This window comes from Mesoplodon mirus, assembly GCF_964341445.2.
Source record: "Mesoplodon mirus genome assembly, chromosome: 2".
In the NCBI taxonomy this organism is placed as follows: domain Eukaryota; kingdom Metazoa; phylum Chordata; class Mammalia; order Artiodactyla; family Ziphiidae; genus Mesoplodon; species Mesoplodon mirus.
Genome location: NC_138977.1, coordinates 179,285,439 through 179,300,645, shown reverse-complemented (window position 1 = coordinate 179,300,645; position 15,207 = coordinate 179,285,439). Strand labels below are relative to the sequence as shown.

The 15,207-nt window shown below is 35.5% G+C and overlaps 1 protein-coding gene across 3 annotated transcripts in view; it reads right to left on the bottom strand.

The window, feature by feature from the left end:
- Positions 1-434: 434 nt before the first annotated feature.
- The window catches only part of BMPR1A (bone morphogenetic protein receptor type 1A), a 151,212-nt gene continuing 136,439 nt past the window's right edge, over positions 435-15,207 (bottom strand). For all 3 annotated transcript variants that reach the window (XM_082629949.1, XM_082629948.1, XM_082629947.1), the window contains 6 exons: positions 14,570-14,714; positions 10,246-10,438; positions 7,566-7,863; positions 5,768-5,943; positions 4,615-4,745; positions 435-4,527 (listed from right to left, as the gene is read on the bottom strand). In XM_082629949.1, coding sequence (XP_082486075.1) covers positions 4,402-4,527; positions 4,615-4,745; positions 5,768-5,943; positions 7,566-7,863; positions 10,246-10,438; positions 14,570-14,714 — 1,069 coding nt within the window. In that variant the 3' untranslated portion in view covers positions 435-4,401. The remainder of the gene's footprint in view (positions 4,528-4,614; positions 4,746-5,767; positions 5,944-7,565; positions 7,864-10,245; positions 10,439-14,569; positions 14,715-15,207) is intronic.

The following is a 15,207-nucleotide window of genomic DNA, read 5'->3' as shown; positions in this document are numbered from 1 at the left end:
CTTAACATTGTAAAAAAAATATGTAGCAGCAAAAAAAGATCAAAAAGAAACATTCAACTGTAAATAGTTGTACTATCTGGCAACAGGATTTTGAATGATTTCATTTGCTTCTTTATTCTCTCCTATGTTTTCCAAAATTTCTGCAATGAGTACATATTTTTAGAATTAGAAAAAATGTTTTGTTCTTTTTTTTTAAAGGAAAATAACCCTTGGCTATAATAGGCTTATATAACTATTATAACTTCTCTATCTTCACAAAGGAAAGAGTGTGTGGCCACTTACCTGCCCTGTGTCCACACTGGGTTTCTGGTGGCTGAAATGCACATCTCAGGGACATCTGTATGTATACTTATTTGTTATAAAATTTCACTGGATAGGTGACTTCTGATACACAATATAGTCCAAGCAGAGTATCACAAAACACATCACTAAAGTATACTAAAATAAGGTTATTTACTTAAAAATGATACACTGGATGTAATCTATATATAGAACAAAGCAAATAATGGTAAACTTAATAAGGCACCTTTTAAACCAGATGCTGTACAAAATACATTTAGTGTGTTACATATCAAAGATGGATCTATATTTTTGGTGTTTTACAAATGCATAATAAAACTGCTTGTTTTTAACCTTCTTTCAGCGTATATGTACAACTTTCCTAATTAAGCTATGATACTTTCATTTTATACAATATATACTACATTTTAGTTTTTAAATGGGCAAGGACAAGAGTCACTAAAAGGGCTTAAATAATTCCATTGAAAGCATAGTACAGAGCACAAGCTAAAATTACAATATATTTAATCCTTTGCAAAAGCAGTATTCACATACCTTCTTTATAGGATGATTACACATAGCTTCATGTGATGCTGCCCTAGATTTAATCTGCTCTTTATGAATGTATCAGCTCTCTGCAGTTTTCACTGTGACCCTCATAATAGCACTGAGGCAAGAAGATGAACTGCTACACTGCTATTTTAACATCTGACCCAAGCAAATAATAAATATTACCACTTTTAAACAGTACAAGAGCTGCAACAATCTTAAAAAAATCAATTTGTATTTCTGCTGTTGAAATTATTTTAGATATTCAGAAACATTTCAAAACGTGTATGAAAAGAAAAATAAATAATTTAATTTATACAATCTTGCCTGGAATAAATTATTCAATATCAAATTTGATCTTGGGCCAACTTAGAGATGCATGATTCTTTAAACACTGTATTGCATTTTTGTTCTAAACAGAAGCAAAGCATCTGGGGAAAAAAGGTACTGAATATTTTTTAGAGTGAATAAATAAAAAATCTGGCACATTCTAGGAAAACATAATTTTCAAAAACTACAGGTCGCTTTCTAAGCTCAAAAACACTCCTGAAATTGGAAAGGCAACACAAAATGTTGATTGAAATATCTTTTGTGAAAACATTTCCAGAGAAACCAGATTTGAATTTTATGCTTCAGAAACTTGTCCAATAAGAAAGCACAGGGAAAGCTTAGAATAGACACACTGAAGCCAATTCCTAGCATGCATGCCTTTAATTCTAAAGATATTGATATTTACCAGTATAAAGAGAATTCATAAGGAGAATTTTCTTTGAGGGAGGATTAACTTCTGTTATATTCAGGTAGTTTTGGTTTTTTGTTTGTTTTGATATTTCAGTTATTTAAAGGGATGACAGACAGAAGCTACACATTTTTAAGATGCTAAGTTGTAAGCAGGACCAAATAATGGCTTCCAGGGTTTTACAAATTATTATTTATGGTACTATGTAATACTTCCTCTTTTACTCTTTAGATATGAACTTAGAAATTTAAGAGTAAGAATAAAAGGAGAGAAAAAATAGATTTCATGCAACTTTTTTTCGACTTTAGGATTTCAAAAATGGAATCATTCGTTTTGTTTTTTGTTTTTTTTTTTTTTTTTGCGGTACGCAGGCCTCTCACTGTTGTGGCCTCTCCCGTTGCGGAGCACAGGCTCCGAATGCGCAGGCTCAGCGGCCATGGCTCACGGGCCTAGCCGCTCCGCGGCATGTGGGATCTTCCCGGACCAGGGCACGAAACCGTGTCCCCTGCATCAGCAGGTGGACTCTCAACCACTGCGCCACCAGGGAAGCCCGAATCATTTGCTTTTAAAAGAACGTGTAATATTAGAAAATATTTTTATTGAACAAGTTTCTTGACATCACTTTTAATAGATCAATTTAATTTAAAAAATCATAATGCTCTTGTACTTATATATTACCTGCAATTGTCTGCTTCCACATACTATTTTAACATTTCTAAGAATAGAATTTGCCTTTCCTTACATTTTTTTATTAAGATGACAAATTATTTTCAAGATTTATAGTTTATCAAATAAAAAATAAATCAAGGTTAACCTTACACTAAGTAGATTAGAGCCCATAAGTATTCTTAAATCACTTGGAAATTTAGATTAAAATACCTGTACTTCTCAGTACAGAGATGGGGAAAACGTTCTCAAACAGGAAGTTATTGGGTACTATAAATATCAATATATAAATTTACTTATCTTGATGAACACTTCAAGCTTGAGTTATGTAAGATGAAAATTATTAAACTTGGTCAAAACTGTTAAAGCAAGTCTCAAATTTGTGATTGATGTATAGACAAATATGTAAGCATTTCATCCTTTAAATGTCAGTCACATTTATGGCAATGGATGGATACATCCTCTGATTCCTCCCCTTTAAAGATTTTTTTAACTATGTTGCGATATAATCACATTTATTTTATGCTATATTCAAGAAAACTGTCTCACTTCATGCACCCATGAGTTGTTTCTTCAGAATAAGACATTAATATTTAAAAGGCATTACAGAAGTATAGTAAGTTTAAGTAGATCAGAATTACTCCTTGGGGAAACAAGGCATCCATAAAATATGTAGCATTTTATTGAATAACAGCTATATGGTATAGATATAGGTACTGACTAGATATTGAACTTTTTGCCTGATTCTTCACTGTCTTCACAAACTTACGGAACAGAAATCATAAAACCAAAAATCTCAAATGATTTAAATGTCTAAAACAGTTGTTGACAAATGTATATTAACTCTGAGACAGAAATCCCTAATTGGAGGATCCTTTCATAAAGGAGAATTGAGATGATGGCATCTTAATGAAAGTCTATACCTATGGTTAGTTCTTGATATTTAAACAAAGTCCTAGACTTGATATACTATTTTGAATTAATTCTGAAAATTTACATGTAGTTCTACTTTACAACTTTTTTTTTCTGAAGATCTTTTAATTTTTTTTCCCTTAAGGATGGTATATGAGGTACACATGAGCTGGTTTCTATAGTATGAATGTATGTACATACATAAAATATGGTTGTAAAGGAGCAGGTGTTTTGCAAGTAAAGCATATTACACACAAAATATAAATAACTTCCCTTTTAAAAGTTACTGAGAATAAAGAATACAGAACATAGTTATAGGCACTTAAATTGCTATCAAATGCAGTAATTAGTATTCACTTCAATAAGAAGTGTTTTCTTTAGAAGGTTCATGGCATTGGAAGTTCCAACTTTGGATAGGATGCTTTTCATGACAAAAATAATAATTACAAAAAAAAAAAGTTTGTGGTGGGAGGAAAACAGTCCAAATTTTCATACACTTTAAACTCCTTTTGGCCTTTATATCAACTTTAATGTTAAAAAATAAAGTTGGTGGAGAAGCTAGCTCACTTGCAAGGTAAATGGCTTTTATGTGATTGGCAAATCTTGGTCAGATAATGCACTTTTAAAGCACAAAACCAACAGCCACCAATATCTTCCTGTGAATTCATAAATTATTTTCTTCTAATTCAAATGGCAGCAGAGGAATTCTGGTATGCATATATGTACACAGACACATACACACACACCATTATCAAGGCATGACAAACTATCATAAACTAAGCAGTATCCCAAACAGATCATGATCCATAGGCTGTTTACAAAGGTAGAATACAAATAGATTAAATTTTCTCAGGTAGAAGGTAAAAGTGTATATTTCTCCACCTCTGCTGAATTCATTTATCTTCTTAAGGCTTTCACAGAAAGCACCATTTTATGAACAGGTAATTCAGCACCCAGAGTTTGACTGGAGACATTAATCAGGATTGAAGTCTTGATGCAGTTCATAAAAACCCAATAAAAAAAAGGCATCAAAAACCACATTTATAATAAAGCTGTCCATATATAAAGAATGAAGTGTTTAGAAGTTCCCAGCTTGTATTCTACAGAGTACTGAAAGGTTTAATATTAGCAGCCTGTGAAGGTGTAGTGAGGAAAGAGTCTGAGAACCAAGTTAACATCCTTATTCTAATTCCACCCGTTCCTTGGATGAAAACAGTTCTTGCAGTCTAGAATTTCTCCTCATGATTATTTGTCTGTCAAATCTTTACATCTTGAGATTCAACCATCTTGGCAAGTGTCTTCTTGATTCTAAGAGCTGTAAGTCTGGAGGCTGGATTGTGAGCCCAGCATTCTGACATTAGCTTCAAAACTGCTCGTAGACACTGAAAAGTAAAGAGAATGTAGTGAGTAGGTAAATATCGTTGGCAACACTCAGCAATTACTTCCTAAGGGGACTGAATTCCACTTACTTCATCACTGTTCCATCGATTAGACACAATTGGCCGCAAACGTTTGACACACACAACCTCACGCATATCTTCATATGATGGATCATTGGGTACCATGTTATAGTATGGCAATTGGTACTCTTCTACAATTCCTGTAGTGAGTTAGAAAGTATAGTTGGCACAAAAATGGTGGCTGGACAAAATCCATCAATCCATTCAGTACCTCCTACTGAACTATGGAACTGAAACAAATCCCTCCATAAAGAAGAAAAGATTACAGAGTGGATGATTCACTTTTAATAGTAAATGTATGTTCCCTTTTTTTTATGTCTAATTATTTTCTCTATCCCCACCATAGCTGTCCATATTGGACATACCAATATCCCTTAAAATAAGCAAGGTGAACCACTCACTTACCCTAAATTTTCAGTCTAATTATTTATGTACACAATTGTTTCTACTAATGAATGAGGCTTTAATTTTTTTTATTATTTTTTTTTCTGCAGTAGAAAGACAACATATATGCAGAAAAGAGTTAATAAAGCAGACCTGAAACTGCTATTCTTAAAAGGCCTGCTTGCAAGACTGGCGCTTGACTGGTGTCTGAGAACTTGCCTGGTAAACAGCTCCCTACACTCATAAAACTAATGAAAAGGTAAGTCACTGTGTCTAGACTGTTTGTGCCAACAATATGGTTTATGCTGGACACCTGGCTTTCTTTCTAGGAGTTTGGAATTTTGATACATACTAGGCAGAGGATGCCCACGTGACCAGCCTCCAAAAAAATCTTTGGGTACTAAATCTCTAATGAACTTCCCTGGATGACAATATTTTACTCATTATCACAATTCATTGCTGGAGTAACTTAAGCAAACCCCAAGCGACTCCACTGGGAAAAGACTTTTGGAAGCTTGTACCTGATTTCCTCTAAACTTTCTGCCCCATGCACCTTTTCCCCTTTGCTAATTTTGATGTGTAGCCTTTCAGTGTAACCAATTTTAGCTGTGAAGACAACTGTATGTTGAGTCCTGGGAGTCCTAATGAAATCACAGAACTGGGGAGGGGTCTTGGGGATCCCTGACACACATGACATCTAAATTATACAACTGGAGCTGTTATTTTTTGAATTATGAGTATACAAACATAACCAGAAACATGCTACCTGAACTCCTACCTCCTGTGATACAACGACGAGCCATTTCCCAAATAATCAGGCCAAAGCTATAGATGTCAGCCATTATGTAGGGCTGGAAATGGTTTTTATTCAGGCTTTCATCTAGCACTTCTGGAGCCATGTAGCGTTTGGTACCCACCCTAGTATTCAAAGGTACATCAACTTCATTTGTATCACTGAAACAGAAGACAGACAATGTCCAGGTTGAGGGCCAAGAACAAAATCGCTTCTCATCTATTTTTGTCGCATACTGTAAAAGTCAGGGTCTCTCTCTGTATATATATAACAAAATAAAATAAAGATCTATCTATCTATCTAATATGTCTACATTCCCTTATCAGAAATCCTTGGGGTCAGATGTACTTTGAAATTCAGCATCTTTCAGATTTAAAAAGGTAATATACCCTTTAAATATATGCTTTATATTATATAAATCTCCAGCAGGGTCTGCAGCAGTACTCAATCAAAATCATTAGTAAGTACACAGTGAAAGACTAAGTATGAATATTGATACTAAGCTGGATAAAGACAGTAAATGCCTCACATCAGTTCAAGTTTTGTCACCAAACAAGTTTTGTGCCTCTCTAAGAAAGAGAACAATACTGAATATTAAAAAAGTGGTACATAATTATATCCCAGAACAAGTGAATGTGAAAATTAATTGAGAGGAATCATTTGCTTTTATCATTCTCATGTGAGCCTTTGTGATTTAGGATGACATTTTATTTCTTTATGGGTCCAACCAACTTAGCTCTATTGTGAGTAACGTTTACATAATCATATTGAAATGATGTTTATTGTTTTTTTCAATTTTTGGAGTAAATTTTAGAGTTAGAAGACATGAGTGATTTGTTTTTAGGTCCCCAGATCTATTAGGTTCTGAAAACTACTCTGAGGCAGAGATTAATATAATGTATTTAATATTTTCTTAAATTAGCATCTGATGAATATTTGAGCCAATAAATACTCCACTGATAAAAACAACAGGTTAGAATACTGTAAAATGATGGAAGAAGATTAAAATTTTTTCATGTTTGCTTTATTATGGACTAGTACTTCTATTTTATGGCCTGAAATGAGTTTTGAAATGTGAAATGGCTGCTGTATTCCAGAATTATAACATTAAAACAATTTAAATGGTTTTCTAAAAATCTGATATTCTCATTGTTTAAAAATATTGACAATATCAAGTAGTGATGAAGAAATGGCATACTTATATCTTGTTTATGGGAGTGTAAACTGATGCACGCTTTCTAAAGGGATAACCTACAACATACTATTAATATAACTTAATATGTACATACTCTCTGTCTAGCCCCTTCTCTAGCAATCCATCATGAAGAAATACTTGCACAAGTATTCAAGGATATTATATATGGATAAAATACAATATTCATTAAAGCATTTTAAAAATAATAGAGATAAACTGGAGGCAACTTTAATGCTCATCACTTCGGTCACAGATGAAATAAATTATAGTACAGCTATAAAATGGAAAACTTTCCTTAACACTGTTAAAAAGAATGAAGTAGATCTATATATACTGAAACGAAGGATGTCTAAGACAATAAAAAGTAGGAAATCAAGAATTATGTAGAGTAGGATGTAATTTTTGTTAAAAACAGAAAACACAATGACAACAAAACACGAAGACAAAAACCCCCCAAAACCCAATTTATATAATTATATAAGCACAAATACATGTTTGGAGATCCACTGTCCTGAATACAAATACAAACAGGTAAGTATCTTTAGGAGATTGAAATAATTTCAAAACTATAGGTAAAGAACCACTCACCTGTTGAATTTAACAGCAAGGCCCAGGTCAGCAATACAGCAACTTCCATTTTTCTTGATGAGGATGTTTTTGCTCTTTAGGTCGCGATGAGCAATTGCAGGCTTTCCTTGAGTGCCATAAATTTCTGTGTGGAGATGGCACAGACCACAGGCAGCTGAATAAGCCAACTTAAGCAGGGCTCTGGTGTCTAGTGTAGCACATTTCAGGAAATCATAGAGAGATCCATTTTCATGGTAATCGGTAATCAAATAGAGCTGAGTCCAGGAACCTGTACCTTTAATATCTGCTGCTATAAAACCTGTTCAATTAATGAATTTAAAAGGTTAGTTATCAGATGTGGCTAGGAAGAATAATGAATGCTCATTTAGGGTACTGAGAATAACTTAGGTATAATCTACACGTAATAAAAATTTAACTCGTCTGACAAAATCTCTTGAATATGTTACCAAAATTTTTTTTCTGTCATTTACATATAAAAGTCTATACTTTTGTAATTAATTTAAAGTAATCTTAATGATAATCATAAAAATGATAATAATATGACTAAGAAAAAGATCACATATATAATAACCTAGGGAAATGTTATTAATCTACATGATTCTGTAAGTATGAAGAACTATAAAGAAGGAATGTGGAAAAGGCTCTTCATTTCAAACTGAAAAGTGGACCCATTAAAATAATAAAGTTAGGGCTTCCCTGGTGGTGCACTGGTTAAGAATCTGCCTGCCAATTCAGGGGGCATGGGTTCAATCCCTGGTCCGGGAAGATCCCACATGCCTCGGAGCATCTAAGCCCGTGCACCATAACTACTGAGCCCACGCTCTAGAGCCGGCGAGCCACAACTACTGAAGCCCACGCGCCACACGTACTGAAGCCCGTGTGCCTAGAGCCCGTGCTCTGCAACAAGAGAAGCCACTGCAATGAGAAGCCCGCACACTGCAATGAAGAGTAGCCCCCGCTTGCCGCAACTAGAGAAAGCCCGCGTGCAGCAACGAAGACCCAACACAGCCAAAAATAAATAAAATTAAAAAAAATAATAATAAAGTTAAATATGTTCAACTAAGAGTTCGCTCCTAACTAAGCCAACTCCCACTTGCCCATCAATGCCTAATCACATTTTCCTTTTCAGCCTGGCTCACTGACAAGCAAGTTCACAATACTGGCCTCCTTTCTTTCTCCTTTCTCTTCTCCTCCCTCTCTTCAGAAAAAGGTGAGTGCCGAGTTGAATAATGTCCCCCCCCCATTCATGTCCACCTGGTACCTATAAATGTGACTTTATTTGGAAACAAGGTCTTTGTAGATATAATCAAGTTCAGATGAGGTGATACTAGGTTAGAGTGGGCCCTAAATCAATGACTGGTATCCTTATAGGAAGAGGGAAATATGGACACAGACACACAGGAGGAAGGCCATGTGCCAAAAAAGACAGAGATAGGAGTGTGGTCTCCCAAGCCAAGGAATGCCGAAGATAGCTGGCAATCACCAGAATCTGGAAGAGGCAAGGAAGGGTCCTCTCCTAAAGCCTTCAGAGAGCATGGCCCTGTCAACACCTTGATTTTAAACTTCTGGCCTCCATAACTCTGAGAGAATTAAGTTTCTGTTGTTTTAAGCCACCTAGTTTGTGGTACTCTGTTACGGACAGTGCTAGGAAATGAATATAATTAGTATAGGAAACTATACTCTTAGCAACATGTTATGCACTTTCTAAATTAAAGGGCAAGGAAATAGTACCTGAATAGAAAGTCAGGGAAGGTAGATGAGTTTATGCACCCTACTGATCAGATCATACCTAGGTTATTTCGCTACTGTGTAAATGGGGGTGAGGAGAGAGACCTACTAAGCATAGAACATAATAAATGAAGCTACATCTTATGAGGGAGGGGGGTGATTTAATTTGCAACAGGCAAAGGTACATATAGTTCAAGTTACCCTAGAAAATTGCTTAAATTACCTTAAAAGACTTGCTTTTTGTTACTATATGACTAAGTCCAATAAACTATACTACTTCCACTTTGAAACTCACTGCTATTTCTCCTCAGCTGGGTAGTAAATATAGACACACCTTGTTTAACTGAGCTTCACAGATACCGTGTTTTTAGCAAATTGAAAGTCTGTGGCAACTCCTGCCACAAGTCTATAGGAGCCGTTTTTCAAACAGCATTTGCTCACTTCATGTGCCACATTTTGGTAATTCTCACAAACCTTCAAACTTTTTCATTATTATTATATTTGTTATGGTGATCTGTGATCAGTGGTCTTTGATGTTACTATTGTAATTGTTTGGCATTTTTTAGCAGTAAAGTATTTTTAAATTAAGGTATGTACATTGTTTACTAGACATAATGCTACTGCACACTTAATAGACTACAGTACAGCATAAACATAACTTTTATATGCACTTGGAAACCAAAATATTTGTGGGACTTGCTTTATTGTGATATTTGCTTTATTGCAGTGGTCTGGAACCCAACCCCAAAATATCTCTGAGCCATGTCTGGAAAGTGGTTGGTTGCCATCCAGGACTGGGTTGTATTTAAACTGTATATTCCACTAGATTTCCTTTAGCCAAATGCACACAACTGAACTCACATATGTTTTCAAAGCCCATGTGCCAGGCTTCCACCGGCATCCCACTAACCTTGAAGAATATGGAACTGACTAAAATCAAACATGTACTCACCGAGTATGTTTTCATGGCGCATTAGCACAGTTTGATAGATTTCCGTTTCTCGAAACCAGCTAGCTTCTTCAGTGGTAAAAAACACTTTGACTGCCACTTTCTCACCACGCCATTTACCCATCCACACTTCTCCATATCGGCCTTTACCAACTTGCCGAACCATCTGAATCTGTTTGGCAATAGTTCGCTGAACCTTCATAGTAAAAAGTAAAATGAGAAGAACATATTAAGATTGAGAAAGTGGTTTAATAGGCCATCCCATCAAAAAGGATGGTACATACAACCAACAAACTCGAAGATTAACATATATACAGTCAGCCTCCATATCCGTTCCGCATCCTTGGATGTGGAAGACCAACTGTATGGGACCTGAGCATCTGTACATTTTTGTATCTGCAAGGGGTCCTGCAACCAACCCCTGAGGTCGATCCTGAGGGAGGACTGTACTGTATTCAAAAGGAGATGAAACAATGTACAATATATTCTAAAATCACAAAATAACAAGTTAGTCAATGTGGCAGATTGTTTGCAAAAATGGACTATATAATTCCCCTCCCAGTACACACACCCTTGGGTAGTCTCCTCCAGACTCTGGGCTTGGCTTCATGTCTTGCTTTGGGCAAAAGAACAACAGCAATTGTAAAACAAGTGAAAAGTCTTTGTGCACCGGGGCTTGCCCTTTCTTGCCATTCTAGGGCACCCTGTGACCAAAATGAGCAAAACCATACCAACTGTTGGTCATGTACATAAACTATACCATTTGGCTCTAGCTGAGCAAATTCAGAAAAAGAACTGCCCAGAAGACCCACAGAATCATGAAAAATAACAAATGTTTGTTGTTTCAAGCCACTAAGCTTTGGGGTGGTTTATCATGTAGCAAAATCTAAATGACAGTTAAAAATAACTCAACTCAGTCTGTAAGACCCTACATGATCTGGTCCCTGCCTAACTCTCCTGCCTCATCATTGACTTTAATCCCCTACCCTCACCCCTCTTATTTACCTTGTTTCAATTTTTAGAATTCACTCAAGCTCATTCCTGTCTCAATCTTTTTGCATGTGCAGTTCCCTTTACTTTTTCAGAAGCATTAGCAGCCATTCTAAATTAAAAAAACAACACTAAGGTCCCGGTTGGAAATGTAGTTAAAATGGGCTAGATTTTATGAGCATCTAAACTGACTTACTTTATGTATCACTTATTACAAATTCCTTTTGTGATTTCATTTTAGAAAGCCAGAATTATTGAGGTCTAATTTACATATACTAAAATGCACTCTTTTCGAGAACTGTGTTTTGACAAATGTATACAGTTATGTAACCACCAACATCACAGTTAAGATACAGAACATTTCTATAACCCAGAAAAGTTCCCTTTAGCGCTTGAAAGTCAATCACCTCCCCACCTACCTTGAGTCCCTGGCATGACTGATCTCTTTTCTTTCCCTACAGTTTTGAACATGACATAAATGGAAACATACAATAGGTAGCCTCTGTATCTAGCTTCTTTCATTCAGCATAAAATACTTTGAAATTTACCTGTGTTGCTATTGCACGGATCAGTAGTTTGTTCCATTTTACTGACAAGCAGTATTCTACTCAATGAATGTACCACAATCTGTTTATCCATTTACCAACTGATGGACTTTTGGGTTGTTTACAATTTGTTATGAATAAAGCTGCTATGAACATTCACAGTCAGTCTTTGTATGGACATGTTTGCATATTCCTTCCGTCAACAATTAGCAGGACTGCTTCACTGTATAAAAAGTATATGCTTAACGTTTTAGTCAGCTATAAACCTGTTTCCCAAAGTAGCTGTATTCTGCATTTCAATCAGCAATATATGAGATTTCCAGTTAATTTTATTTATTGTTTGTTTGTTTGTTTATGGCTGTGTTGGGTCTTTGTCGCTGCACGCGGGCTTTTCTCTAGTTGCGGTGAGTGCGGGTTACTCTTCGTTGTGGTGCGTGGGCTTCTCTTGCTGCGGATCACGGGCTCTAGGTGTGCGGCCTTCAGTAGTTGCGGCACGCAGGCTCAGTAGTTGTGGCTTGCGGGCTCTACAGCGCAGGCTTAGTAGCTGCAGTGCACGGGCTTAGGTGCTCCGAAGCATGTGGGATCTTCCCGGACCAGGGCTCGAACCCGTGTCCTCTGCATCGGCAGGCGGATTCTTAACCACTGTGCCACCAGGGAAGCCCTGATTTATATTCTTTTCCACAGTTAATATTCTCAGTTTTTGTTATACTAGTGAACATGTAGTATCTCACTGTGTTTAATCTGCATTTCCCTGATGATGCTGAGCATCTTTTCATGTGCTTATCTGCCATTCTTATATCTTCTCTGGGCAAGTGTCTGTTCAAATCGTTTGTCCATTTTTTAAAAATTGGGTTGTCTCATTACTGAGTTGTAAAAATTCTTCATATATTCTGCAACACAAATTCTTTATCAGAACTCCTTTGCCAGTCTGTGACTTGTTTTTTCACTTTCTTAACAGTGTCTTCTGAATAGGAAAAGTTTTAAATTTTAAGAAAGACCAATTTATCATTTTTTAAAGTGACTCTTGCCTTTTGTGTCCTAAGAAATCTTTACTCAAGGTCACAATAATTTTCTAAAACATTTTCTTTTAAAGGTTTTATACTTTAGTTTTTACATTTAGGTCTATGATCCATTTCAAGGTAATTTTGTATATGGAGTGAGATAAGGGTCAAGATTCACCTTTTGGCAAATGGATGCCCAATTTTTCCTGCACCATTTGTTGAATGGACTCTTTTCCCCACTGAATTACTCTGACATCCAAATCAATTGATCACACATGTGTGCGTCCATTTCTAGACTGTATTCTGTTCCACTGATGTACATACCTATCCTTATGCCAGGATCACATAGTGTTGACTACTGTAGCTGTACAATAAGCCCAGAAATCAGGTAGTGAATCCTCTTTATTCTTCTTCTTCAAAATTGTTTTGGCTCTTCTAGGTCCTCTGCATTTCCAAATAACTGTCAGAATAAGCTCATCAATTTCTACAAAAGTTTGCTCTGATTTTGATTTGGATTGAATTGAAACTATAAATCAATTTTAGGATAATTGAAATCTTAATACTGAGTCTTCTGATTCAAAAACAGGTTAAAAACCTTAATGCTTATTAAGGGTTTTGTTCATTTCTTTTGGCAATGTTTTCTGATTTTTTTTTTTTTTTTTTTTTTTTTTGCGGTACGCAGGCTTCTCACTGTTGTGCCCTCTCCCGCTGCGGAGCACAGCTCCAGACGTGCAGGCTCAACGGCCATGGCTTCACGGGCCTAGCTGCTCCGTGGCATGTGGGATCTTCCCGGCCCGGGGCACGAACCCGTGTCCCCTGCATCGGCAGGCGGACTCTCAACCACTGCGCCACCAGGGAAGCCCCATGTTTTCTGATTTTAAGTGTACAGGTCTTACATAAATTTTAAGTTTATTCCAAAATATTTCATGTTTTTGATGCTATTTTAAATGATAGTGCTTTTAAAATTTTAATCCCTAATTGTTTATAGCCAGTGTACATAAATTCAATGATTTTTGTACAATGACCTTGATAAACTCACTTATTGGTTGTTGTAGCTTTATGTTATCATCTTTGAGATTTTCTATGTAGACAATCATGTTGTCCACACTGTCCTTTCCAATTCAATTACAGAATTACCTGATTCAATGAATTTTATAATTAGAGATCAATGTATTTACTTTAAACAAACCAACTAAACACAGAATTTAAAATCTATCTAGATATCTAGTATTTATTATAAGGGTCCCTTTGACCCCTAAGTCTGAATATTTCTATATATATAATTCTCTTAGAATTATTTACAACTCACTTTAACATCATTTTTATGAATTGTGTTTCGGTAACATAGTATTATATTGAGGGAAGTATCCTCTCTATGAAGATGATCTGTGGGAGTAACTTCCTTTTGATTTCGGAATCTGAAATAGTTATACTTCTCCCAACCAAGCAGTTTAACCTTACAGATGCAAGGTATTTTACACCTGATTCCTCAAGTTGGCTGTTAAAAACCTGTGAGCTAATGTTAACACTTACATAGCACTTCATGACCACATTTTCTCTCTTAACCTTGCTTATGACTCTACCTTACTTGTCTATTCAATTTTTCTTATTTCATATTTCTTATTTTAACTAATTTCATCTTGCATTACTGTAACCATCTTTCTAAATAAGAAGGGAAAAAAGTGTGTCTAGTAAAGTCCCATAATATGTAATTATTAAGCTGTCTACCATCATATGACAACACATTCTGTATTAATAAACCATTCATGTTTATATGACATTTCAGCTTACCAATAAGGGTAGTCCAGATCCACTACCAGAACTTTGTGACTGATCAATAAGGTCTTTTAATGATTCCCCAACTGGAATAAATGCTTCATCCTGTTCCAAGTCACGATTGTAACGGCGTCTGCTTGAGATGCTCTTGCAATAATGTCTTTCAAAAAAGCAGAAAATAATCTACATTAACATTCTAAAACTATAAAATTCTAAGGTAAGAAAAATCTTGAGGTTGTTGACACTATCATCCTTCCTTCATCACATGGGTTCATATCCAAATTAGTCTTATCATAGAAAAATATATCCTCTGTTAAAATAATGTCCAGAAATGGAGTTTATGAGGTAGAGAGCTATATACTATCTTAAAACGGAAAGACGTCCATGGTACATTGGCAAGTGAAAAAAACAGATCAAAAAACAGCAATGTAAAGTATGATCCTAGCTATAAACGTTTTAAAATTCTATGTATCTATACTTGTCTAAAAGGATCAGAAATATATCAAGTTGTATATAATAGTTATTGCTGGGAACGTAGGAATATTTACTTTCTACTTTACATATGTATTTTCATCTGAATTTGTAAGCATGTAGTTTTGCATCAAAATGAACAATAAATATACTTCCATTTTAAAAAAGAGTTTATGGAAAAG